Source organism: Oncorhynchus nerka, linkage group LG24 (assembly GCF_034236695.1).
Source record: "Oncorhynchus nerka isolate Pitt River linkage group LG24, Oner_Uvic_2.0, whole genome shotgun sequence".
Taxonomy (NCBI): Eukaryota; Metazoa; Chordata; class Actinopteri; order Salmoniformes; family Salmonidae; genus Oncorhynchus; species Oncorhynchus nerka.
In genome coordinates, this window is record NC_088419.1 from 39,965,641 (window position 1) to 39,992,899 (window position 27,259).

Here is a 27,259-nt window from a genome sequence, read left to right on the forward strand (position 1 = left end):
CCAGTCGCAGAGTACTAAATACACTGGCACAGCACGGTTTCTCTGGACCCCAAAGAAACGAATGCGTCAGCTACTCACAAAGTATAGACTACCGGTCGCTGTCCGTGGTTCTGGAATTGTTACTTCTTGCAGTAGCCTATAGCTTTGCTTTAATGGATACATGTTTATTTTTATTTGGTGGTCATTTTATCCTACTGTTTATGTTTCACGAAGCTATAGGCTTACGGTGTCGCAATGCTGCTATTTAGAATGCTGGCTGGCGACAATAACGTATTTACTTGTTCAATAATTCAATTGGAAAATTCAGACATTGCAAACAATAATTTTTTTAGAATATACATCTGTCCTGTAGGCCTACCTCTCTCGCAGTTTAGATATAATGTTTGTGCTGTGTAAAAACCAGTCTATTAATGGCAAATAATATAATCAGTCCACCGTCAAAACAATAGCTTACTAGGGATTGTTTATTATGCAGACAATGCAGTCTAGACTACTAGGCTAGCTATACCTATATACTGTATACAGTATTTATCTGGAGGCTATTTATATTAGGCCTACACATTGGAACTCGGACTCCATGCAATCTGTCTCGTCACTTGTCGGCTTACCAGTGTTTAGAGAAGGGGCGTCGCTCTCACGAGTGCTGCTTGGTCCCTGGCAGTTGTCAGCTTGGTTTTCTGGGAGTGGAGGACGAGGAGAAGGAGGGCTGGCACTCTAACTATAGAAACTGTCACTAATTCTCAAGGGAAGAAGAGGAGGAGCAAGGCCACTGTCATTGTCGGGCCGGGCAGAGAAGGGCTCTGTCGGGACTGGAAGGCTGCTAGGGAAATAGCCTCCTAGCTTCCACCTGTGAAGGTGTTTCGTCAGTCGAGGACAAGGTGGTAGCTTTGCTGATGTGGTAAGGCAGGCTGCCACCGGCTCCGCTGAGAAATAGGTGGCAGAATAGAAATTAGATGCATGAAAACTATGTCTGACTCACCAACTACCCATGTAGGTTGGACATCACAAACACTTTGCTTGCTATGTGTAGAAATTGAAAAGGAGGGGGACTGTTAAAATTGCAAATGTTTTTTTTTAACACATGTGAGATGAGGGGCACATTTTTACAGACATGGGAGGAGAGGGTGATTGTTCTATAGGTACAGTACATAGTATGCATTGTATCCAGCTCGATTGTAATTGTTCTGTACTATTATTTCTGTTGTGTATTCAGTGTGGTTTCAAATACACAATATATACAAAAGTATGTGGACACCCCTTCAAATGAGTGGATTCGGTTATTTCAGCCACCGGTTGCTGACAGGTGTATAAAATCGAGCACATAGCCATGCAATCTCCAAAGGCAAACATTGGCAGTAGAATTGCCTTACTGAAGAGCTCTGGGAATTTCAACCTGGCATTGTCATAGGATGCCACCTTTCCAACAAGTCAGTTAGTCAAATTTCTGCCCTGCTAGTAAATGTTTTTATTGTGAAGTGGAAGCGTCTAGGAGCAACAATCGCTCAGCCGCGAAGTGGTAACCCACAAAAGCTTACAGAATGGGACCGGCGAGAGCTGACATGCGTAGTGCGAAAAAAATCGCCTGTTCTCATTTACAACACCCACTACGAAGTTCCAATCTGCCTCTGAAAGCAATGTCAGCACAATAACTGTTCATCGGGAGCTTCGTGAAATGGGTTTTCATGACCAAGCATCTAGACAACTCTGTGCTTCCAACTTAGTGCCACAGTTTGTGGAAGGCCCATTCCTGTTTAAGCATGACAATTGCCCCATGCACAAAGCGAGGTTCATACAGAAATGGTTTGTTGAGGTCGGTATGGAAGAACTTGACTGGCCTGCACAGAGCCCTGACCTCAACCCCATCGAACACCTTTGGGATGAATTAGAATGCTGACTGCGAGGCAGGTCTAATCGCCCACAATCATTAGAGAAGCGAAAATTTCTTCCTTAGTGGATGATTTTCTCAAAATCTAAAGGCACAATCTAGATTGGAGTCAATGTCTTAAAAGTACAATAGTTGAACATGTTATTATTCCAACCGTGTGAAAGTGAGAAACTGACACGTTTTCATTTTCGCCAAAAACAACTTTGATTTGACGGCCTGCACATGCGCAGTTCAGTGCGAGACGACCGTTGGACCCGATGACGCGTTTCTGCGCATGATCTTAGCTAGGCAATGTCGCCATTACATCACCTACAAGTGTGAACGGAGATTTCTAATGGAGAAGCAGTTCCTGCCTATCTTTATACTGTACTGTCTTAGATGTTACTGTGGTACAGACACTTTCCCTCCCCATCTCTCTCTCCCTCTCCCTCTCCTTTCTTCCTTCTCTCTCTCTTGGCCTGTCTCCCGCCACGTGAGAGCAACCCAAACCCTCTGAGATGTTTTTCTCGCCTGCGTTTCCAGACCCCAGCGTGAGCGAGGAAGAGAGCGAGCAGCAGCATGCCTTGGTGGCGTGCCATCTGCAAAGCCGTCGTGTTTAGTAACTCGATCAAGGGGCCGAGGTACAGTCCTCTGAAGCAAAGAGCATTAGAGGCGTGAAGGAAGGCGTCAAGCGGGGCCCAGTCGACAGCTTTGATATGTAAAAACCTGCATCTGTTTGCTGCTCGGCTAGCTGGTCGAGCCAGAAGGGGAGGTAGGGAAGGATTGAGAGGCCTCGTCTCGATGCAACAGCCAGGAAATATGTGTTGGCTCTAATAGAAACGCAAAGCAAGGGCAGAAATCATATCTCCAGCTGTGAAACTCTAATGTTCTTATTAAAACTAACTCGGTGAATCCCTGAGTGTATAAGGAGAGAAGAGAGGGATAGAGAGAAAAAAAAGAGAGAGGGATAAAAAGGTATCCTGGCTGGACGGTGGTGGCTGTCTGTCATGATTAGAACAATTGAGTCCTCTCTCTCTCTCTCTCTCTCTCTCTCTCTCTCTCATTTTCTCTCTCTCTCTCCCTCTCTCTCCTCTCAGCCCCTGAGCAGTGTAAACGCAGCTGCATGTCCCCATGCTGCTGTCTCTCACATCCTCTCCTCCCCACCACGTTACGCCGCTGCTATTGTGTGATTCTCGCCCCGAGCGGAGCAGCAGCTCTAACTGACATACATCAAACGAGTGGGATAAAGAGACTGTTGTCGGAGAAAAATGCACGGAATTATACGATTATTGTTTTTAATTAATTTTCTTTTCTGCATCAATAAAGGCGAGTACGACAGCTCCCGGGGGCGACACTCTAATATGAATCACTATCACCCCCTAAACTAACGGCACACTTACTAACGCCAAATTAATCTCCACACATTACATTACATAACGAGGCCTAACTACAACACTACATTTGGGGCCTGAAATTTGAATATGACCATTTTTATAGAACAATATTGAATTGATCAGCCGCGTTGAACGAATGGCGTTGTGGCAGCAGCAAAGGTCAGCGACTGTGTTGGTTGTAAACATGAAGCTGGGATAGAGTAATCTCTTAAGATTTTTATAACTAAGCCAACATAGACCAGAGTGTTGTTTCCAATGGGAGCAAATGAATCGTAGTGGAGGTGGGCAGAGCCAAGCACGAGCTAGTGAGATCCTATTGGCGATTTCTAGTATGTATTTGCATATTCCATTAGGGAAGGACTATTCTATGAAGTGTGTGTGTGCAATAACTCATTTCACCCTTGCATTCCTTCTAAACAACGCAATTTTAAAAAAACTTTGTCAAAAGGTATAGTCTACAAAACACAGTCCACTCGGTTTGTTACAGGTTCTAGTTTTGGAAACAGGTTCTAGTTTTGGAAACAGAAAACTGAATGGAGATCATATGTTTCATCGATGACAAAATTAGCAGAATGTTATCCAAAATCCATCTCTCCCACTGCCAGCCACAGGCTTCCTCTTATCATTATATCTGGTAGTGAGTGGAAACACCAACCGGATGCTTCAGATTTACACATCCGAGTTGATGACGGAGGTAAATCCATTAGTGATTCTATGAAACTACCACATTGATTAGCATTTGATACTTTTTAGGTAATAGATTATCCCTCTCTATAGTCAGTGTGTAACGATTGTCGTTTGGGAGAAGGAGAAGAGGACCAAAGTGCAGCGGGGTACGTATTCATAATACTTTTAATAAAGATGAATACTCGAACAAAAACATCAAACCGACAAACGAACGGTTCTGCAAGGTGCAACAAACACATAGAAATAGAAAACATACAACACAAAACATAGAATGCCCACCCCAACTCACGCCCTGACCAAACTAAAACAGACATAAAAAAGGAACTATGGTCAGGATGTGACACAGTGGTGTAAAGTACTTAAGTAAAAATACTTTGAAGTACTACTTAAGTAGTTTTCTGGGGTATCTGTACTTTACTTTACTATTTATATTTTTGAAAACTTATACTTTTACTTCACTACATTCCTAAAGAAAATCATGTGCTTTTTACACCATACATTTTCCCTGACACCCAAACACCCTCGTTACATTTTCAATGCTTAGCAGGACAGGAAAATGGTCCAATTCACGCACTTCTCAAGAGAACATCCCTGGTCATCCCTACTGCCTTAGATCTGGCGTACTCACTAAATACACATGCTTCGCTTGTAAATTATGTCTGAGTGTTGGAGTTTGCCCCTGGCTATCTGTAAATAAAAAATTAATAAAAATGGTGCTTAATATAAGGAATTTGAAATGGTTTCTACTTTTACTCTTGATACTTAAGTACATTTTAGCAATTACGTTTACTTTTGATACGTAAGTATATTTAAAACCGAATACTTTTAGACTTTTATTCAAGTAGTATTTTACAGGCTGACTTTCACTTTTACTTGAGTAACTTTCCATTAAGATATTTTTACTTTTACTCAAGTACGACAATTGGGTACTTTCCCCAGCACTGCTAAAAGTTGAATAACAATATGGTAATGCAGACCCTGCTGTTGGAAGTTCATTATTTCATTTATCTCTGGCCTTAGTGGAAGCAGCTAAAAGGGGTGCGTTCAAGCGACGCAGCATTGTCGTCTGCATTATTCAACAGCATGAAGACTCTTTATAAACAGTTCAATCGCATTCATCATTAAATATGCCATCAGTTTGACTAGCTAATGACTGTTAGGTCCTGTATCAGAATGCAATATCAAAACACGATGGATTTCCAAAGGTGACACGCATAAGAACGCTTGAGTTCTCTTTAGGTAAAAGGTCTATATTTTCAGGTGTTGCGTGTTTCCCTGTAGGCTAGTCAATGCAGTGAGGAAACACGTGACACGTATGGTTTGTATTGGCTTCGAACGGTGAGGAATAGACGTAAATCTGTGTTGTACCCATGTGGTGGTGGTGGGGGGAGATCCAATAGCACACCAGTTATACTGAGCAATGAGGGAGAGGCAACACCCATAGGATGGGGGGTGGGGAGAGAGGGAGGGGGAGCAAGATTGAGAGAGACAAGAATAGGCTGTTGGCTGTGCCACATGGGGAGAACTGGTGAACCTTGAACCCTAACACACAAAGGGAATGGAGTCTGCCTAACAACATACCACATGGTTAAACATACATACACACACACACACACACACACACACACACACACACACATCCAGCAGTGAGTGTGTCTGTGCCCGCTGGTTAGTGTCTATTTTGTGTCACTCCCTGATGGAAGCATCAGAAGTCTGAGTCGAGGGAAATTAAATCTGAATGCCAAGCTTTTCCCTGAACCAGTGACATACAGTGTCCCTTACAACATGGATGCAAACACACACATATCACACACATACAAACACATACATCCATGTGTCCACTGGGTTTATGTACACTGCTCTACGTATTTATTTGCACATTTCTAAACTCAAAAACAGACATGTATAAAAATACCCTCAAGTACTGTACATTCTGTACTGTCGCCTCACATGAAACATTTAATCTCAATGCTGGAGTATAGAAAAATGTGCATCCCTGTCCAAATAAATATGTAGGTAAGTGTATATGTATGATGTAGAGTGCATTCGGAAAGTATTCAGACCCTTTGTCCTTCTGGAAGGTTCTCAAATCTCCGCAGAAGAACTCTGGAGCTCTGTCAGAGTGACCATCGGTTTCTTGATCACCTCCTTGAACAAAGCCCTTCTCCCCCGATTGCTCAGTTTGGCCGGGTGGACAGCTCTAGGAAGAGTCTTGGTGGTTCGATCCTGTCTCGGAGCTCTACGGAAAAATCCTTTGACCTCTTGGCTTGGTTTTGGTCTGACATGCACTATCAACTGTGGGACCTTATAGAAAGTTGTGTGTCTTTCCAAATAATGTCCAATCAAATTAATTTCACCACAGGTGGACTCCAATCCAGTTGTAGAAATATCTCAAGGATAATCAATGAAAACAGGATGCACCTGAGCTCAATTTCTAGTCTCATAGCAAAGGGTCTGAATACTTATGTAACTAGGATATTTGGGGGGTTTTTTGCAAACATTTCTAATGACCTGTTTTCGCTTTGTCATTTATGGGGTATTGTGTGTAGATTGATGAGGATTTGTATTTATTTAATACATTTTAGAATAAGGCTGTAACATGGGGCGGCAGGGTAGCCTAGTAGTTAGAGTGTTGGACTAGTAACCGAAAGGTTGCAAGTTCAAATCCCCGAGCTGACAAGGTACAAATCTGTCGTTCTGCCCCTGAACAGGCAGTTAACCCACTGTTCCTAGGCCGTCATTGAAAATAAGTATTTGTTCTAAACTGACTTGCCTAGTTAAATAAAGGTAAAATAAAATTTAAAAAATATCAAAATGTGGAAAAAGGAATATATATATATACAAAAGTATGTTTACACCCCTTCAAGTTAGTGGATTCGGCTGTTTCAACCACACCCATTGCTGACAGGTGTATAAAATTGAGCACACACAGCCATGCAAGCTCCATAGACAAACATTGGCAGTAGAATGGCCTTACTGAAGAGCTCAATGATTTTCAATGTGGCAACATCATAGGATGCCACCTTTCCAACAAGTCAGTTCATCAAATTTCTGCCCTACTAGAGCTGCCCCGGTCAATTCTAATTGCTGTTATTGTGAATTGGAAACACTTCGCTCAGAAGCGAAGTGGTAGGCCACACAAGCTCACAGAATGGGACCGCAGAGTGCTGAAGCGCGTAGCACGTAAATATTGTTTGTCCCCGGTTGAAACCCTCAGGATGGAGTTCCAATCTGCCTCTGGAAGCAACGTCAGTACAAACACTGTTCGTCGGGAGCTTCATGAAATGGGTTCCCATGGCCGAGCTGCCGCACACAAGCCTAAGCTCACCATGCGCAATGCCAAGTATCGGCTGTAGTGGTATAAAGCTCACTGCCGTTGGACTCTGGAGCAGTTGAAATGCGTTCTCTGGAGTGATGAATCACGCTTCACCATCTGGCAGTCCAACTGACAAATCTGCCCGAATGCATAGTGCTAACTGTAATGTTTGATGGAGGAGGAATAATGGTCTGGGGCTGGTTTTCATGGTTCTGGCCCCTTAGTTCCAGTGAAGGGATATCTTAACGCTACAGCATATAGAATGACATTGTAGACTATTTTGTGCTTCCAACTTTGTGGCAACAGTTTGGGGAAGGCCCTTTCCTGTTTCAGCATGACAATGCCCCTGTTCACAAAGCGAGATCCATGCCGAAATGGTTTGTCGAGATCGGTATGGAAGAACACTCATTACAGTCACACACACTACCCACTGACTGATGATGGATTACTACTGAGCTCCATGGTTAGTCCTCCAACCTGCGACACACACGCACGCATGCTAAATGACTAAAGTTTAAATGTACACACACACACTCCAAACACACACCCACACACACTCTCCCCAAAACAGGGACATTGCAGCAAGCCAGTCGCCCTCACTACCTTACCATCAACCCTTACTGTTACACGAAGCACGCAGTTTACCAAACTGCGTTTCCACTGGAGAAATACTGGAGGGATAAGGCCGTAAAGCCTATGTGTAGTTAAAAGACGTTCCCTTAAGTTTTTTTTCTTCAACTTGCCAAGGCTTCTGTATTTATTTGTCTTTCTGTGTGAAATTGAACTGCACTTACTGTAATTTGGTCTAGTGCCACTCAGCGAGGCTGAGGAGCATAGTGCCTGATTCGCAGTCGTTCCACACAAGCCTACAATTGTAATGTTATAAGTGGAGTTTCGGTTCAGACTCCAACCTTTCAGACGGTGCTAGTTGTTTCGCTTGGTAAAAGCACTGGCCTGCTTCATTGAAGGAAGGAGTGGTTTGCTGTTTCCTGTTTTCATTGAGCCACACACACACACACACACACACACACACACACACACACACACACACACACACACACACACACACACACCCCTAACCTTAACCCCAAAACCTAACCCTAGCTCCTAACCCTAACTCCTAAACCTAACCCTAGCTCCTAACCCTAACTCCTAAACCTAACCCTAACTCCTAAACCTAATTCTAACGCTAACACTAATTCTAACCTTAACCCTAAGCCTCCTAGAAATGGCATTTGACCTTGTAGGGACTAACAAAATGTCCCCAGTTGGTCATATTTTTGTTTGTTTACTATTATTGTGGGGACTTATGGTCCCCATAAGTATAGTTAAAACACACACACACACACATAGTAACATCAGACTACTCTATTCTTTTAACAACCACAATAAAATGTGTTCCCTCTTTTTCGTTCATATAATCCTTTGTGAGGTTATTATATTTACATTCGTACCTTGCAGGCAGCTAGTCCTTATCCTGGTTCTTTGTTTAATTTATCATATAAATCATTCATTATAACCTTGGTTCTGAGAGGCTAATGACCAGTGCTTGGGGGCACGCGAACCAAATGTCCTTTTGGATTACCATCTTCAGCCCTCATGTTGCTGTTTCAGCTCTCCCTTCCTCTACCTCTGACCCAGAGCAACACACAACAGCAACACCACAGTAACAACACAGAAACACCAGCACAGCTGCTCTACTCTACACTGTGGCATATGCTAATTCTGGGCAATTAAGCCTCTTGTGTGTGATTCTCTTTTTCTCTCCTCTCTCTGTGTGTTGTTTTAAAACCCCACTGTGACTTCTGTCAAACATCTGTATAGAGAGCGTGAAGATTGTCAAGTCAGAGCATCATTAGGAGAGAATATATTTAGTCTAAACCACACAAACGCTTGCTTACAACACCTCCCACATAAATGAACATACTTAACACGCGCGCACGCACACACGCACACACACACACACACACACACACACACACTCTGATTCTCTTTCTCACACACACACACACACACACACTCTGATTCTCTTTCTCACACACACACACACACACACTCTGATTCTCTTTCTCACACACACACACACACACACACTCTGATTCTCTTTCTCACACACACACACACACACTGATTCTCTTACACACACACACACACACTCTGATTCTCACACACACACACACACACACACACACACACACACACAGCTCTCCTGATTAGATTGTAATACCTACCAACCAGGGCCGTGGGCAGAGTCGGGCTCTTACCTGGAATGGATGTGTCTGGGTGAATTATTAACATGAAGAGGTCTGGTCTGGTGGAAGAGGAGACGCAGCCTGTCTCATTCTCAAATAGCTTATTCATTCATTCATAAACTTCTCCCCATTTTGGAGATTCTTCAGATGCAGTTTGTCATCTCAGTCACCAGATTCAGATCACGCGTGACATATTCTGTTTTAGACATTTGTTTACTTTTTGTTTCCGCTTAATTGAATATTTTGTATTAATTTAATGAGTTGTTGTTATTCTTGGTTTCTCATCCATCAGTGAAGAGTATTGACATTACGATATGCTAATTATTGTCAGCTGGTTTCCTAAGTGTTTTTTGATACTCTTTAATTGAGTCAACTAAATCTCATTTTTTAACATAAATTGTGATTTTAGCTGAAGTAACATCCAGTCCACTCTGTTACCTCAGTTTCCTCTTCCCCTTTCTCACTCTCTCTCTCAATGTTTTTCTTTCTCTCTCTTTTGCTGTGCCTCTCTCTTTTTCTCTGTCAGTTTCTCTCTATATACAGTGGAGAGAACAAGTATTTGATACACTGCCAATTTTTCAGGTTGTCCTACTTACAAAGCATCTAGAGGTCTGTAATTTTTATCATAGGTACACTTCAACTGTGAGAGACGGAATCTAAAACAAAAATCCAGAAAATCACATTGTATGATTTTTAAGTAATTAATTTGCATTTTATTGCACAACATAAGTATTTGATCACCTACCAACCAGTAAGAATTCCAGCTCTCACAGACCTGTCAGTTTTTCTTTAAGAAGCCCTCCTGTTCTCCACTCATTACCTGTATTAACTGCACCTGTTTGAACTCGTTACCTGTATAAAAGACACCTGTCCACACACTCAATCAAACAGACTCCAACCTCTCCACAATGGCCAAGACCATGCAAGATCTCACCTCGTGGGGCATCAATAATCATGAGGAAGGTGAGGGATCAGCCCAGAACTACACGGCAGGACCTGGTCAATGACCTGAAGAGAGCTGGGACCACAGTCTCAAGGAAAACCATTAGTAGCACACTACGCCTTCATGGAATAAAATCCTGCAGCGCACGCAAGGTCCCCCTGCTCAAGCCAGCGCATGTCCAGGCCCGTCTGAAGTTTGCCAATGACCATCTGCATGATCCAGAGGAGGAATGGGAGAAGGTCATGTGGTCTGATGAGACAAAAATAGAGCTTTTTGGTCTAAACTCCACTCGCCGTGTTTGGAGGAAGAAGAAGAATGAGTACAACCCCAAGAACACCATCCCAACTGTGAAGCATGGAGGTGGAAACATCATTCTTTGGGGATGCTTTTCTGCAATGGGGACAGGACGACTGCACCGCATTGAGGGGAGGATGGATGGGGCCATGTATCGCGAGATCTTGGCCAACAACCTCCTTCCTTCAGTAAGAGCATTGAAGATGGGTCGTGGCTGGGTCTTCCAGCATGACAACGACCCGAAACACACAGCCAGGGCAACTAAGGAGTGGCTCCGTAAGAAGCATCTCAAGGTCCTGGAGTGGCCTAGCCAGTCTCCAGACCTGAACCCAATAGAAAATCTTTAGAGGGAGCTGAAAGTCAGTATTGCCCAGCAACAGCCCCGAAACATGAAGGATCTGGAGAAGGTCTGTATGGAGGAGTGGGCCAAAATCCCTGCTGCAGTGTGTGCAAACCTGGTCTAGAACTACAGGAAACATATGATCTCTGTAATTGCAAACAAAGGTTTCTGTACCAAATATTAAGTTCTGCTTTTCTGATGTATCAAATACTTATGTCATGCAATAAAATGCAAATTAATTACTTAAAGATCATACAATGTGATTTTCTGGATTTTTGTTTTAGATTCCGTCTCTCACAGTTGAAGTGTACCTATGATAAAAATTACAGACCTCTACATGCTTTGTAAGTAGGAAAACCTGCAAAATCGGCAGTGTATCAAATACTTGTTCTCCCCACTGTATCTCTCTCTCACACACTTTATCCCTCACATACCTTCCATCTTTGGGTCTCGAAGTGTACTTTGAGGACGAGAGTACAGAGCTCCCTTGTGGAAAACTAGCTTTCCTCGAAGCGATCTTGAGTGGTTTGTGTCATTCCCATACCCTCCCACAGTGAGCTGAGTAAATGACACAGATATACCTCCCCCCTCTCTCGCTGTCTGGCTCTCCTAGGTCCCTGGTCTAACTCTGAGAGTTTTTCTCCTTTCCTTCCCAAGTGTCTCCTCTTCCGATCCATCTCTCTGCGTCCCTCCCAATCCTTAACCCTGCCAATGTACTGCTAAACCAAAGTTTCTTTAAATGTAAAGTAAAGTAACATACTGTTTCTTTTTTTTACAGTAACTTACAGTAACTTACAGTAACGTACAATTTACAGGATCTTTTTTTACAGTGCAGTCTTTCTTCTTCCCAATCCAAGACCCTCCCACTGTGAAATAAAACATTAAATAAGACTACTTCTCTCAATCTCTCATCATTAAAGCTCTTTCCTTTTCTTTCAGAGACCCTCTGTGATTCACCCTGGTTCACCCTAACCCTATACTAGTCTAACTGCTTCCTTTCTCTGCCCCAGACCCTCCGTCGGTGGAGCCTGTGTTGTTAGAGATGCGTCAGGGCCTGGGCCGGCCAGTGGCAATGAACTGCCGGGTCCTACGTGCCCACCCTTCCCGCGTGTTGCGCTATGAGTGGCGGCTGGGGAACCGCCTGCTCCACGCTGGACATTTCGACCAGAGCGACGAGACAGAGTACACCGTCAAAAGCCTCAACCGCGAGGGCTGGGGGGAGTACACCTGTGATGTCAACAACGAGGCCGGCGCTGGGCGCTGCACCTTCCTGGTCACAGGTAAGGAATACTTGATGTTTTTAAATGCATTTGAATAAAGTTGAATTTGATGCTTCCGGTTCTCAGTTGCTGACATCACTCAATGTGGTTTGTAGCCCGGCATTCTGACTTTCCTTGTCCAGGGTCAGCATGCTAGTTATACTGAACCGAATTTAACTTGGCTATTTCACTACGTCTCAAAGCACTTCACATTTTATGAGGTATAACTTACATCTTTCCTTCACATTGAGTTAATGAAACCCACCCACCTGGGTAGCCGAGCAGCCATGCTGTGCCCCATCTCTGTAACAGAGTTCTGAAGCAGGATGAGGTTTCCCTATCCTCCATCATGGCAATTAAACTTCCCAGCGATGTATCCTTAATGGCTGAATGATGTCTGGAGCAAATTGAAACTTGCCTGTCAGACGGGTAGGTAGATACAGTACGTGTCCCATAAGGCAATTGATTGAAAAGGAGTAGGCGAGACGGCCGACAGCCTAATACAGATTGCCCATTTGAATGTGAAGAGATGTCTTGTATAAGATCCATGTCAGTCTTAACACTTACTTTTACACATCCCCTAGTGTGCGTCCCAAATGGCACCCTATACCCTATAGAGTGCACTACTTCTACGGGTCCTGGTCAAAAGTAGTATACCATGTAATGAATAGGTTCCCATTTGGGATGTGGCTTTCTAGATGACTAATGACAGCTCGCACTATGCAGGAAGGACCCGATGCTTCATACAGGAAACATATTTGTTAGGTAATTCATTGTTATTCCCCTCCGGCTATGTATTTTTAGATTGCCATGCTGCAGTGTTTGTGGTGGAGCGCATGAAAATAGCAGGAGGAGCAGTCAGTGGCCGTGTCATCGCTCACACAGAGGGTTTGTGTTTTATGACAGGGCCAGATTAGTTTGGAGCGGCAGAGAGAGAGAGAAAGAGAGAGAGAGAGAGACAGACGGAGAAACACAGGTTGAGGAAAGAAGAACGAGTGAAATAGACAGTGCCAGGGGACAGTGGCATAAGTGGCAGAGGATCAAAGTGACAAATACGATTCCGTCCTGAACCGCTCTGTTCCTGATGGGAGGTCTGGGAGGCAGAAACCTTTGCCATGATCCTGCGGCTCACTCGTTCTCTCTCTCGCTCGCTTGCTCTCTCTCTCTCTCTCTCTCTGTCCCTCCCTCCCTCCCTCCCTCCTTCTGGTAGAGATGGACAGTGTCTGGTCTGTGTGTCATATATCAGTCCAGCCCCTGAGGAGAAGGTAGAGTGGAGGAGGAGAGAAGATCATCCCCTCCGGCCGTTTGCTTTTCTCAGCGGGTCTCATGTGCCATCGGTCACCTGCCACCTTCCTTCCCTCGCTCTCTACTTCCACCCCTCCTGTCCTACTTTCCTCCCTCCATCATCTCTACAGCAATCCCTCCATCCCAGTTCACACAGATTCCTACCATTCATCCCTCCCTCTAGCCCTCCATCCATCCATCCTCTACCAAATTCTCCCGCCATCCATCTCTCCCTTGAGCCATTTATCCCTTGAGCCATCTATCCCTCCCCATGTCACTCCCTCCATCTCTCCCTTCTCCAGCCATCCCTATAGCCCTCCTTCCATCTCTCTATCCTCCATCTCCCTTCATTCCTCCATCCCTCTAGCCCTCCCTCCATCCCAGTGCTCCAGATTCCTACCATCTGGATGTGTCTGCTGCCAAAGGTACGGCAGCTCAGTTAGTTAGCGGCCCCCGGGGACCTGGAGGGAGCCCAGTGCTGAAAATCCACATTGGGCTCCAATGTACCCTATCCTTCCCTTTACTCCCTCACTTAACCACCCCCTCCTCCTCTCATCCTAAAACATGAGCTCTTCCAATGCACCCAGCCTCACCTAATCGCCCCTACCACCATCACCATCTGAAAAGATGAGGCTATTCCGATCCCTGAGTGTGTCTGCAACGGTGGCCAGACATAATGGCATTTTTTTCCCTTATTAACAGCATATCGTTCTGACTGTATATCAACTGGGGTTTAGCGATTAGAGAGTGAGTTAAGTAGTTGACCTGCTTATGAATGGACGGATACAAAAGCTTGAATGCCAAGACAGGTCAGTAGTGGAGAAAGTAATCACATGGGAACTTAATCCATAGATTGACCAATTTGCCTCAAATTACGTTTGTTTTGGTTCTGTGTGTTTGTTGCCCTAAGATCAGTCCAAATTCCCTGGCATAGATTCACTCTTCACTCAATATTTAAGATGGCTGAGGAAAAGGTGCTAGGAGTTTGTGTAGCAGTTTGTTGAGGAAGGGATAATGGGCATATCATATTGGGAAACAACAAAACTTCAATGCACGTTAATCATTCACTGTGGAGGTAAGCTCTGATATGTGTAATATTTGTGTTGTGGAGAAATGACCTGGCAGGAGACAGGAGTACAGTTAGTTTTCGTTTAGTCAAAACCCCTCGTGCTCTACAGTTCCCGGCACCCCAGTGCGCATGTGCATTTCCTATTAGGTGTAGTAACGTAACACTGCCATAATGCATTACTGCTTAGTAACAGCACAGTAACTAATATAAACAGATGTAGATCCCAGATACTACACTCCTCCCCCATAGTGTTTAACTCCCAGAGAACAAGGTAAATATGTTAGGTAACTACTAATGCAATATCTGAACAATGCATTCTTAAACATTTTTCAACTACTGGGTTGAAGCAGACTTTTCAGAGCCCAGCACAAATCCAGGAGAATTTTCTGCCCCGAGAGGTAGTTTGTTTCCTAATAACTTACCCAGGTAATGTCCTTTTTCTTTCCTTTTATCTAGTACATATTAAAATGTTTGTTTTACTGTCTGTTACCTCCTTAACTCACAGGTCAAGCTTTTGAGGTGCCCTTCGCTGTCGAATAGGATATCTCCGCTCCTCCTGGGCTTCCTGTGGTGGGCCAGGTTCGGGTGGAAGGTCAGGCTCTGTCTCTCCCGTACATCCACAGTCAGGAGAATAGTCCTGGGGGTCGTTATTGTTCTTGTTCTGTGGCATGTCTCTGCTGGGGCGTTGGACTGTAGTAGATGCTCCACTTTTTTTTTACCTTTATTTAACTAGGCAAGTCAGTTAAGAACAAATTCTTATTTTCAATGACGGCCTAGGAACAGTGGGTTAACTGCCTGTTCAGTGGCAGAACGACAGATTTGTACCTTGTCAGCTCGGGGGTTTGAACTTGCAACCTTCCGGTTACTAGACCAACGCTCTAACCACTAGGCTACGCTGCCGCCCCAATGAACATTAACATTTGGACTTGGTCAAAGTCAAAGGTCCTCTGCGTTGCAAGATCACACCTGAGTTCCACATGGTATGTGTCTGAAATCACATACCATCACCCTCTCTTCCTCTTTGAATTCTCTGACATTCTTTGAGTGTCTGTCATGAGCTTTCTTCTACTGTAGCTGGTGCTTTGCCACAGTGCTTGACAAGTCTGGTTTCAACAATGTCAGGTGGGTACGTGGTTGGCGTTTCAGAAACAGTTCAGCTGGTGTACATTCCGTTACTGTGTGTGGGGTGTTACGGTAAGTAAACAGAAACCGGGGAAGACTTTGGTGGGTGGGCACAGACTGAACCTCGAGTCTAGTCCAGGCCTTCTTAAAGGTTTGCAGGTCTTCTCAGCTGTGGTCAGTTGAGTAGGGAACACTTCCATCCACTTGGAATGGACAACAAGGAAATGTTGCTTGTCAATTTCTGCGTAATCCACATGGATGCGTTCCCAAGGTGTAGCAGCCCAGGACCATGGATGAAGAGGCGCAGCAGCAGGCTTGTTGCGAACAGCTTCACAAGGTGAGCAGTGGCCTACATGCTGTTGAATGTCCTGATCCAGTCCAGGCCACCACAGATAACTGCAAGCGAGTGCTTTCATTCGAGTGATCCCTGGATGTCCCTCATGCAGGTCAGATAGCAGTCTCCTCTGGAATTTGTGAGGTACCACCACCCTTGATCCCCACAGAACACACCCTTGATCAGTGGACAACTGGTCTTTCTTGTCGATGAATGGACGAAGGTTATCGTCATTTACGAAGGTTGGCCAACCGCCTAATGTTAAGTCCAAGACTTTGGAAAGCACTGGGTCTTTCCTTGTTTCCTCTGCTATGTCAGAAGCAGATATGGGCAGTTCATCAATGAGTGAGATCTGGAAGACTGCTCTATCATCTTCACTGTCGGAGTCACTATTGCATGGTAGTCTCGATAGTGCATCGGCATTTGCGTGATCACTGGATCGTCTGTACTCAATCTCGTAGTCGTAGGCTAACAATATCAGAGCCCAACGTTGCATTCGAAGTGCAGCAAGGGTTGGTATAGCTGATTTTGGTCCAAGGATGGCCAACAGAGGCTTGTGATCTGTCAGCAGTTGGAACTTCCTTCCGTAGAGGTATTTGTGAAACTTCTTCACTTCGAATATTATGCTCAGGGCTTCCTTCTCAATTTGAGCATAATTTTACTCACTTGGTGACAGAGTCTGTGATGCAAATGCAATAGGGTGTTCTTCACCTGACGGTAGAACATGTGAGATGACGGCTCCTACTCCGTATGGAGATGCATCACACGTGAGTCTCAGCTTCATCTCTGTGTTATAGTGGGCAAGCCACTTGCTCTCTAGCAGACGCTGTTTGCAAGTCTTGACTGCTTCTTCGCATTGTGGGGACCAATTCCACTTTGTATCAGCCTGCAGCAGTTGGTGAAGCGGATGCAACAATGTGGACAAGTTTGCCACAAACTTTCCGTAATAGTTCAGGAGCCCCAAAAATGACCTCATCTCTGAGATATTTGTGGGTGCTGGTGCGTTTACGATTGCTTCCACCTTGCTGTTGGTTGGGTGCAGGCCTTGTGCATCAATCTTGTATCCGAGATACTCCACTGAGTCCTGGAGGAACTCACACTTGCTGCGTTTCATTCTAACTCCGTATCTCTCCAGTCTTGACATCACTTTGTCCAGCACTACAAGGTGCTCTCCAATGGTTGGTGCTGACACGAGGATGTCGTCCATGAAGCACACAACATGGTCTATACCGTCCAAGATCTGATCCATTGTTTGTTGGAATATCGCTGGAGCTGTTGAGATTCCATAGGCCAAGCGATTGAATCTGAATAGCCCCTTGTGTATATTGATGGTCAGATACTGTTCTGACTCCGGATCCAGCTTCAGTTGCTGATAAGCGAATGCCAGGTCCAGCTTACTGAAAACCTTCCCACCAGCTAGAGTGGCAAACAGATCTTCAGCGTTTGGTAGTGGATATTCCTCTGGTAGTATGCAGCGATTTACTGTGACCTTGTAGTCACCGCACATTCTGACGGTCTTGTCTTTCTTTGGGACTACAACAATCGGAGCGGCCCAGTCGCTCCTCGCTACTTTCGTGATTATGTTATTCTTCTGTAGGCGGTCCAGTTCCTTCTCTACTGCTTCCTTAAGAGCATAGGGAACTGGACGTGGTTTGTGAAAGATAGGCTTGGTTCCTTCTTGCACTCTGACTTTTGCTGTGAAGTCTTGTATTTCGCCGTAGCCATCTTTGAAAAGTTATTTGTGCGTCTCCAGCATGTTAGTGAGTGTAGCCTGACTCATTGGTTTGTCATTTCTGAGACTGAAGATTTCTCCCCAGTTCAACTTGATCTTTTGTAGCCAGTTTCTGCCTAGCAAGGCTGATTTTTCTCCTTTAACAATGACAAGCGGTAGCGTCCACTCCTTCCCCTCATACCGGACTGGTACCTGGATCTGCCCTAACACAGGAATAGTGTCACCAGTGTATGAAGAAAGGCGGATGGACGCGGGCTGAAGAGGGCACTCTTTCAGTTTTTTTTGTAGAGTCTGTCTGGAACCAGAGATACAGACGCTCCGGTGTCCAGCTGCATTTTTACTGGTTTTCCCGCTAACTCCATGTTGAGATAGATTCCATCTTTTAGTTGTTGAGCTGTGTACACTGTGAACAGTTCCACTACTGTTTCAGTTGTTCCTTCCTCTTCTTGTGCTGCGTCTGACACTTTGTGCGCTCTTGCTGTGCGTTTCGAGGCTTTACACACTCTCTGTAAATGTCCAACCTTTCCACAATTGTGGCAGTTTTCATTTTGGAATCGACATTCACTGTGATGATGATTATCTCCCCCACATCTGTAGCAACTTGGCTTAAACCTTTGAGATGTGGGCTGCTTTGTTCTTGTGTAACCTTGAGGACGGGACTGAAAAAAGTGTGACTTTTGTGAGCTTTTTTCACCACGTGCATCACTGACCTTGTGGATACCTTTCTGATGTTCTGCATGTCCCGATAGCTCAATAGTATCCCTGTGGACTAGCTCGAGTCCAAGTGCTATATCACAGGCTTTCTTAAAGGTCAGGTCCTTCTCTGACAGGAGCCTTCTGTGATATGCTTTACCTGTGAGACCACATACAAACTTGTCTCGGAGAGCATCATCAAGAAATCGTGCAAACTCACATGTACTTGCCAGCCTTTTCAAAGCAAGGATGTAGTCAGCCACGGTTTCCCCTTGACTCTGGTGACGTTGGTAAAATCTGAAACGTTCTGCAATGAGAATTGGCTTAGGCTTGAAATACCTTGAAAGAGTTTCAGTTCTGCATAGTTCAACTCCACTGCTTTCATTGGTTCAATGAGACCTTTCAGCAATCCATACTCAGTTGGACCCAAAACACTGAGAAATACGTCTGCTTTCTTTCCATCTTTGATTTCATTTGCAGCCAGCCAACGCTCAAAACGCTCCAAATAGGATTCAAAATCCTCTTTTGTAGCCTCAAACTCTGGTGCTCGACCAATGGTTGCCATTTTCACAGTTAATTGTTCAGTTTCCTTATTCCTTGTATTCTTTAATTTTCTGAATATTCATCTACTTCTTCACTTCAGATGTTTCTGCAATTACTTCATTCACTGCACTCATTTGTATTAATGTGTTACGTCCCTTCTTCCCTTTTTTTTTCTTGACAATATTTCTCCACTGAGATTGCCTAATTTCAATGGGTTCAATGAGACCGTTTTTTTATTTAACCACCAGAGGGCAGTGTCGCTATTCTGGACTCCAATGGTCTTGCTACTTGGCAGCTCCTGAATACTGTACTAGCAGTGCTAGCAGTGCTTAGCCTTCTCTACTGGCGAAAGAAAATAAAAAATAACTGACGAATTACATAATTATTTAGAGTTTCATTACTCACGCAACATTCTTCCCTTCAAGCAATGTCCGTTTATGTAGTTTAATCACCTCGTCGCCACTGTAATATTTGTGTTGTGGAGAAATGACCAGGCAGGAGACGGCAGTACAGTTAGTTTTCGTTTAGTCAAAACCCCTCGTGCTCTACAGTTCCCGGCACCCCAGTGTGCATGTGCATTTCCTATTAGGTGTAGTAACGTAACACTGCCGTAATGCATTACTGCTTAGTAACAGCACAGTAACTAATATAAACCGATGTAGATCCCAGATACTACAATATGGTAGAAGACTGAGGCAATGCTGTGCAGAGAGAGAGAGAGTGAGAGAGAAAAAATATATATATATGTGGGAGGGCAGAGAGAAGATCAGGTCTGTGTACAGTAAAAATGTATCAATCAAAGCCATTGGCCGAAAGCCAGGGTGGGTTGATTAAACCAAGGGTCTCAGTCATTACGCCAGGGGGCACACACAGGCATGCCCACACACACACTCCATAGCCTGGCAGCAGGCCATGCTCAGGGGCAAACACACACACACTTTATCACACTGATGGTCAGGAGCCAGGCCAGGGGGCGTTTGTGTGTGTATGTGCATGCCAGGCTGGGGGTCGGGGGTGGGGGGGTGGGGGTTACATCTGGTGGCTGTGGCTTTACAGAGATGAGATGGCCCTTCAATCCTGCCAGAGCAGAGTGGCAGAGTGTTAGCCAGCGTCTTTAGAGGGTTTAATCTGCACTCCTGAGCCCTGGCAAGACCCTCCATCTCAGCTTGCCATACACCACTCAGATCCCCTGGACGGAACTATTTCTCTGCTGCTCTTCAATTGTGGTCCTTGGGAACCACATGGTGTGCAGGTTTTCATTTTAGCCCAACAGTATCATACCAGCGTTTTCAAAGGGTTTAATCTCCTCCGCTGAGCCTTGGCAGGATAGGATAGTGTTCTTCAATCATGGTCTTAGAGCCCTACGGTCCTGGTGAGAGCGTGACGTTTTTTGTTACAGCCCGACACTAACACATCTGTTTCAGTAATTAATGAAGTTTAGTGATTAGTTGAATCAGGTGTGCTGTAACCAATGCCTGCACTCCCAGTGCGTCCTCAGGACAAGGAATTAATTTATTTGATTTGATTTATTTATCCGTTATTTTACCAGGTAAGTTTACTGAGAACACATTCTCATTTGCAGCAACGACCTGGGGAATAGTTACAGGGGAGAGGAGGGGGATGAATGAGCCAATTGTAAACTGGGGATTATTAGGTGACCTTGATGGTTTGAGGGCCAGATTGGGAATTTAGCCAGGACACCGGGGTTAACACCCCTACATTAACACCCCTATGAAGAATACTTTCTAAGGTGAATATAGAGTCAAATGTTTCCGTAAGGTACGTGATGATAATATTTACGAGAGAAGAGAATACCTGGAGGTTTCCACCGCCGCAGTCAAATTGTTTCTCCATTACATACAAAAAAAACGAGGGTTCCTTAAGGGTTCTTTGGGAAGGGTGATGGTTCTATGTGGAACCATTCTGACCCAAAGAACCCTTTGAGCCTTTCAATTGTTCTTTCAGTTCAAAAAAGAGTTCTTTCCTCTTTTAGTGGTAATTAAAATGTAGGTGTGGCGACTCATTTGAATATTTGGGGGGCGGGGTTTGCTCACAGCTTTTTTTTGTGCAACCGTGAGTGAGAGTGTCATTACAGTTGATCTAATCTGTTGTGTTATACTATTACTTGTTATACATGACTATGGCCAGTGTTGGTGTCTTGTGAAAGACTCACCTATGGCCTTATGTCAATTGAGAATGGTTGGCTAAGTCAGTAGTTTTCAATTCTCTCCTCAGGGACACCCAGCTTGCACACCTGATTCAACTTATTAATAAACGCATGAAGAAAAACTGACATTTTAACAATATAATATGGCTATTAAACCAGAATAAAAACACTGTATGGTTCTACAAAGAACATTTGAGCTTGAGAAAGATTATTTATAGAAGCATTCTCCATAAAGGTTCTATAAAGAACCATAAAAAAAGTGTTCTATATCGACCCAAAAAGGTTTGTAACCATGGAAGAATAGATAGATACTTTTTTTGAATTGTTCTTTATAGTAAGAAACTTTTTTTGTGGCACCATACAGGGTCCATTTAGAAGCATTATGAGCATGGTTCAGTTTGCCACAGCAGGAAAATAATCTTGCAGAAACAGGAAATGTGAATTATGATTAGAATGAATGGACATTTTTTGTAGGGCTTGATAAAAAAAAAATCTTATCGCAAATCAAGTCTGAAATTTACATGCAGCTTATTACGTGCAGCTTATAAAGGCTTCATAAAGCCTTCATAAACACTACATAAATGTGTCACAAATCATCTATAACCATATGTCATGCTCTATAAAGGGTATAACGTGACATAGCTGTTAGACATAACCACCAATGTCAAATGTGACATAAACCTGTGCTTTATAAAGGGTGGCATAAATACTGCTTAATAAAGGGTTTATAAATCATATTCAATTTAGGCTTTACAACGCTTTTAGAACCTTGCCATGCATCTTGGTAGAGCCAGGATAGTGGGTTCGATTGTCAGATCCACCCATATTTAAAAATGTATGCACGCATGACTGTAAGTCGCTTTGGATCAATTCTATATATTATATTACTCTAAAACAATGGCGATTTTCACATGTAAATCTTGGTGGGGCAAACTCAACCATCATTTTTTTTACACAACACTAAACAATACATGAATTGCACTATAACGGTTACAAACGGTGCCCACAAACTCTTAGAGCCTAAATAAAGCTGTCCCAAAAGAAGAGCTTTCCTTCAGCACCATGGAGTGAATCCTTACCACCACTACACCTGGCTATCAGCTGAGCCTTGTCTGGCAGCGAAACAGTTCATTCAGCCTCATTTTTACTGCCTTTTAAAAAACCATAGCTGATATGGCTTAAATAAATATGGTTTCCACTGACTCCTTGTGGATTAGCGTAACTCGATAAGAACCTCACTCTCCTTCAAAAATACTGAATGGCAACATGACTTTTGAACCATACACAAACCATACATTATGTTCAGTAAATTCACAATGTTTGTTCTTATATCATTAACAAACGAGTTGTGACAAGGTAGTCCAATAGTAATGAACGTGACGAGACAGACAGGCAGGCAGCGTTTCTCAGCAAGTCGAAATCAGGAATCAGCTGGCATAATTTGTATGGATATATACAAAAAAATGTCAATTGAAAAAAGGTAAAATGAAATGCAGCTAATTTGCAGTCTTTCCAGCTTTAGTTTAATTTACTGTAGCTGTGTTGTTGGCTAACTCCTCTAAACAACAGTGTCCTGACAAGTGAGTACATTTTCTATGCCAGGCGAAATCACGACTCATTAGCTCAATGTTATGGATGTCAAAATAAATGTCACTAGCAAATGCAGCTACTTTTCTGTTATTCTGGCTGCACTTTTTGATGTGACAATAAGTTAGCCGTAGTTGGCTAGCTAGCAAGCAAGGAATAAGAACATTGCCAGCCAGTATGGCAATGGAACATTTAGAAGGAACGACTGGGTCACGTCCATAGATTGTCACACCCTGCCTTAGAGATCCTTATTATTCTCTATGTTTGGTTAGGTCAGGGTGTGACTCGGGTGGGAAATTCTATGTTTTCTGTTTCTTTGTTTTTGGCCGAGTGTGGTTCCCAATCAGAGGCAGCTGTCTATCATTGTCTCTGATTGGGGATCATACAGAGGCAGCCCTTTTTCCGACCATTAGGTTGTAAGATCTTGTTTTCTGTTTAGTTACTGTTGCCTGACAGAACTGTGCGTTTTCGATTTTGTTATTTTGTTGAGTGTTTTTTAAATTAAAATCATGAACACTTTCCACGCTGCGCCTTGATCTACTCTTTCTACCACCAGTCGTTACATAGATACAGAACAAAAAGACTGAATGACTGTGTCGCGTCTTTAGCACCCCTAGATTTGTGTCGGGATTATATTTTGTGGAAGGATGAAATAGTATGAATAATTTAATCAAAATAAATGTTTTAATGAAAATATGTCAATCATTATTTGAATATGTTGGCAACCCGTTGTATAAAAGTGATAATGTCCTCGAAGCCGGTATTTGGAGGATATACAGTATTGGCACGGTTTGCCGGCCCTCGACGAACAACACCCGTGCCAATACTGTATATTCTCCAAACACCAGCTTCTCTGGCATTATCACTTAAGTATCCCCTCCTCATAGAGAAAAGCACATGATCTAATTATAATTCACAATTAAATGCATCTTTCCAACATTGCCTAAAATGATGAATAAGATACTAATACTAATGAGACCAATATAAGCAATATAACAATTGAGATGTACAAACTATGGCACAAGGGAACAATGAGTGGCTAAAAGGCAAGCCGTAATTTCGATTAAGACATTAATGAGCGAGCTAAGACAGACATAGTCGATATGACTATTTGTTCAGCACTTTTGAAATGGAAAGCGACAGAATTCAGAACATAGTCCGTTCTTGCAGTATTCTCCCTGTACACCAAGTCAGAGCCGTGGAAAAAATAACGGTTGCATATAAGCAGTCAATGAAAGCTTTTTCAATATTCGACAATGACATTTCTCTAAAACAGGCTATAGGCTACATGTGCAGCTCCAAGTCAAAACAGTAGATTCAGTTCTGAGGGGGCGGAACCAAGGGTGAGACATGGGCTACTACACAACATACACTTAGCATTACTTTCTTAGCTACAGTATAGATATATCCCTGGCATATTACATCATTTAAGCAGTAGCATACACAACATATTTTTTGGACTCACCGTTGTTGTGCTGTGCTCATTTGAACAGGTAGGTGGTGCAGCAGTCCATCTTGTGGGCAAATTTTTTCATCAAACTTTGACATCAAAGTCTGGCATGCTCTGGATTTATGCTGCTTCTAAGACAACTGGGAACTCGAAAACAAATTAGGTTGAATCATGACATCAGAGCTCTAGAAAGAGGCCTGAGTTCCCGACATGGAATTCCGAGTTGGATGACCGTTGAAAATGTATTTTCCCATTTGGATCTCGTTTTTTCAGAGTTCCTAGTTGTCTTGAATGCAATGAAGTCAGAGGTCGGAGATTTCCCAGTTCCCAGTTCTTTTGAACAGAAGTCATGCTGGATTGACACATGACCAATGTATTCAAACATTTCTGGCCCATGGTGTTACATGTGAATGTTTATCCTTTTAAGCTTGGACCCTTTCAGACAGATTTTTTAAATCCTTAATCCCAGACTTGGAGCAGGTAGGGGAAGGAAAATAGTGATTGCTTTGCGATGCTTGCAGTTAGCCGCTGATTCTTTCCAATCTACTCATTGTTGAATTTGCGACTTCTGACTTGTTGTGTAATGTTTATATCCAGTGGCCGATGAGCACCGATACGTTTTATCTATAATTTCTCCCGATAATTATGACAAGGATTGAATAGGATTTGTCAGTTGATTGTCCATATGATTCTGCTTGTGCTTGACGATGACTGCTTGTCTAGCTAGTTAACTTGTTAGCTAAAATATTAAAAGTATGATGTTGACATGATCATTCCAATCAAAGCTACGGTAGATGTAACGTGATATCTGTAGCCAATGATCTTGTACCTTCTTGGATGGGCACTTCTAATGTAACTCTATGGCAGCACCCGAGGGTGCTTGAACTGCCTAGCTCTCTCTGTAGATTATACGTGGACGTAGTGTTCCCATGAGTGACAGAACACTGAGCCAATCACGGCGCAACTATAGAAGATTACCAACGTCTACGCTAAAATATATATTGTTTGCAAACTGATATGTAACACTAATTAATGCTAAAATAACATGCAAAACAGGCCAACTTCTTTTTTAATTATTATTTTTAGCTAAACAGGTGGGGCTCAATGCCTTGAATGACAGGTCACCACTGATCTAAAACATTTCTAGGATGGCCCAACCTCTTCCCCCTTGGGTGTATAGCCAATATTGGACCTGACCTCAACTTTCCTCAAATTGCTGTGCTACAGGTTGACACACACTCTAAAGTGCAGTCATGGTAGGGCCTTTTAAAATCTATTTTTTTTGTTGCCTAATTCTGTTTTCTCTGTTTAGGTTTTCCAGGTTTCATATTTCCCCCAATTTTGCAAGGTTTTCCCCCAGTTTTTCCACACCTTTTTAAATAGAAAAACAACAACATTTGATTTTCTGTGTTAGCGCGCGGATCCCATTTACCGGGATCAAAATCGACAACATCCGGTGAAGCTGGAGCACGCCAAATTCAAATTGCAAAATCGTAATATTAAACATTCATGAAAATACAAGTGTCTTACATTGTTTAAAAGCTTAACTTGTTGTTATTCCAACCGAGTTGTCAAAAATGCTTTACGGCGAAAGCATACCATGCGATTATCTGGGGACAGCGCCCTACACCAAAATACTTTTCAAACCAGCACAGGCATCACAAAATCCCAAATAGCGATAAAATAAATCACTTACCTTTTGAGGATCGTCCTCTGTTTGCAATCCCAAGGGTCCCAGCTACACAACAAATGGTTGTTTTGTTCGATAAAGTTCTTCTTTATATCCCAAAAATGTCAGTTTATTTGGTGCACTTGATTCAGTAATGTACTCTTTCAACATGCATACAAACGAATCCAAGAAGTTAGCAGTAAAGTTTGTCCAAACAAGTCAAACGATGTTTCTAATTAATCCTTGGGTACTCTAATATCTACATAAATGATCAAATTTAAGACACAGAATAGTTTGTTCAATAGGGATAATAAATAACAAAGAGTGCACACCTCATTCACGCGTGCAACAAGACTACATTTCTAATGAGACACCTTGGAAAAACTACAACTACTCGGTCATTTTTCAAAAAACAAGCCTGAAACCTTTTCTAAAGACTGTTGACATCTAGTGGAAGCCATAGGAACTGCAATCTGGGAGCTAGTTATTTGTATATCGCATTGACAAGCATTGAAATGGACTGTGACCTCAAAAAAACATTTTCCGGATGGATTTTCCTCGGGTTTTCGCCTGCCATGTCAGTTCTGTTATACTCACAGACATTATTGTAACAGTTTTAGAAACTTCAGAGTGTTTTCTATCTAATGCATATCTGGGCCTGGGTAACAGGCAGTTTACTTTGGGCACGTCATTCATCCGAACTCCGAACACTGCCCCCTAGCCCTGAGCGGTTTTAAACCACATCAGGGGATGACTTTTGAGTTCTGGGAAACTTACATTTTTGCGTGTAGTTGCCCTTTAATTCAGTGTGCATGCCCTGCACTGTTGTTGGTTAGCAGTGGTAGGTGTTTCTGTAGCGCAGAAAGTGCATATGTGATGAGTTCGCAAATCAAATGCACGCTTGTGGTGTCACTGGACCGCAAAAAATGAGTAAGATAACATGTATTTATTGTAATTCAAATTAATTTGTAGTAATTAAGTGTTGAGTTAGATTACATGGTTATTTCAACTCATTTCTGTGACAAAAAAAATCTGCTAGCTAGCAGGCTCAGCTAAATAAAAAATCACCCTAAATACAGCCACGTCTCATAGGAACATCATGAGATTTATAAATGAACGATAATATAATACTATGAATCAAATGGAGATTCCCATCTCCCCATTTAGAGTATTTCTGCCGCAGCACAGACCTCATCCAGATGGTGAGACAAAGGCATTTCAAAACAGACCTACTAACTTTCTTTGTTGTTACTTTTAAGG

General features: G+C 43.2%; 1 protein-coding gene across 1 annotated transcript in view; it reads left to right on the top strand.

Annotated features, from left to right (window-relative positions):
* Positions 1–27,259, top strand: part of LOC115107971 (MAM domain-containing glycosylphosphatidylinositol anchor protein 2-like) — a 137,998-nt gene that overhangs the window by 32,131 nt on the left and 78,608 nt on the right. Inside the window, exon 4 of the mRNA XM_029631802.2 lies at positions 12,101–12,370. Coding sequence (XP_029487662.2) covers positions 12,101–12,370 — 270 coding nt within the window. The remainder of the gene's footprint in view (positions 1–12,100; positions 12,371–27,259) is intronic.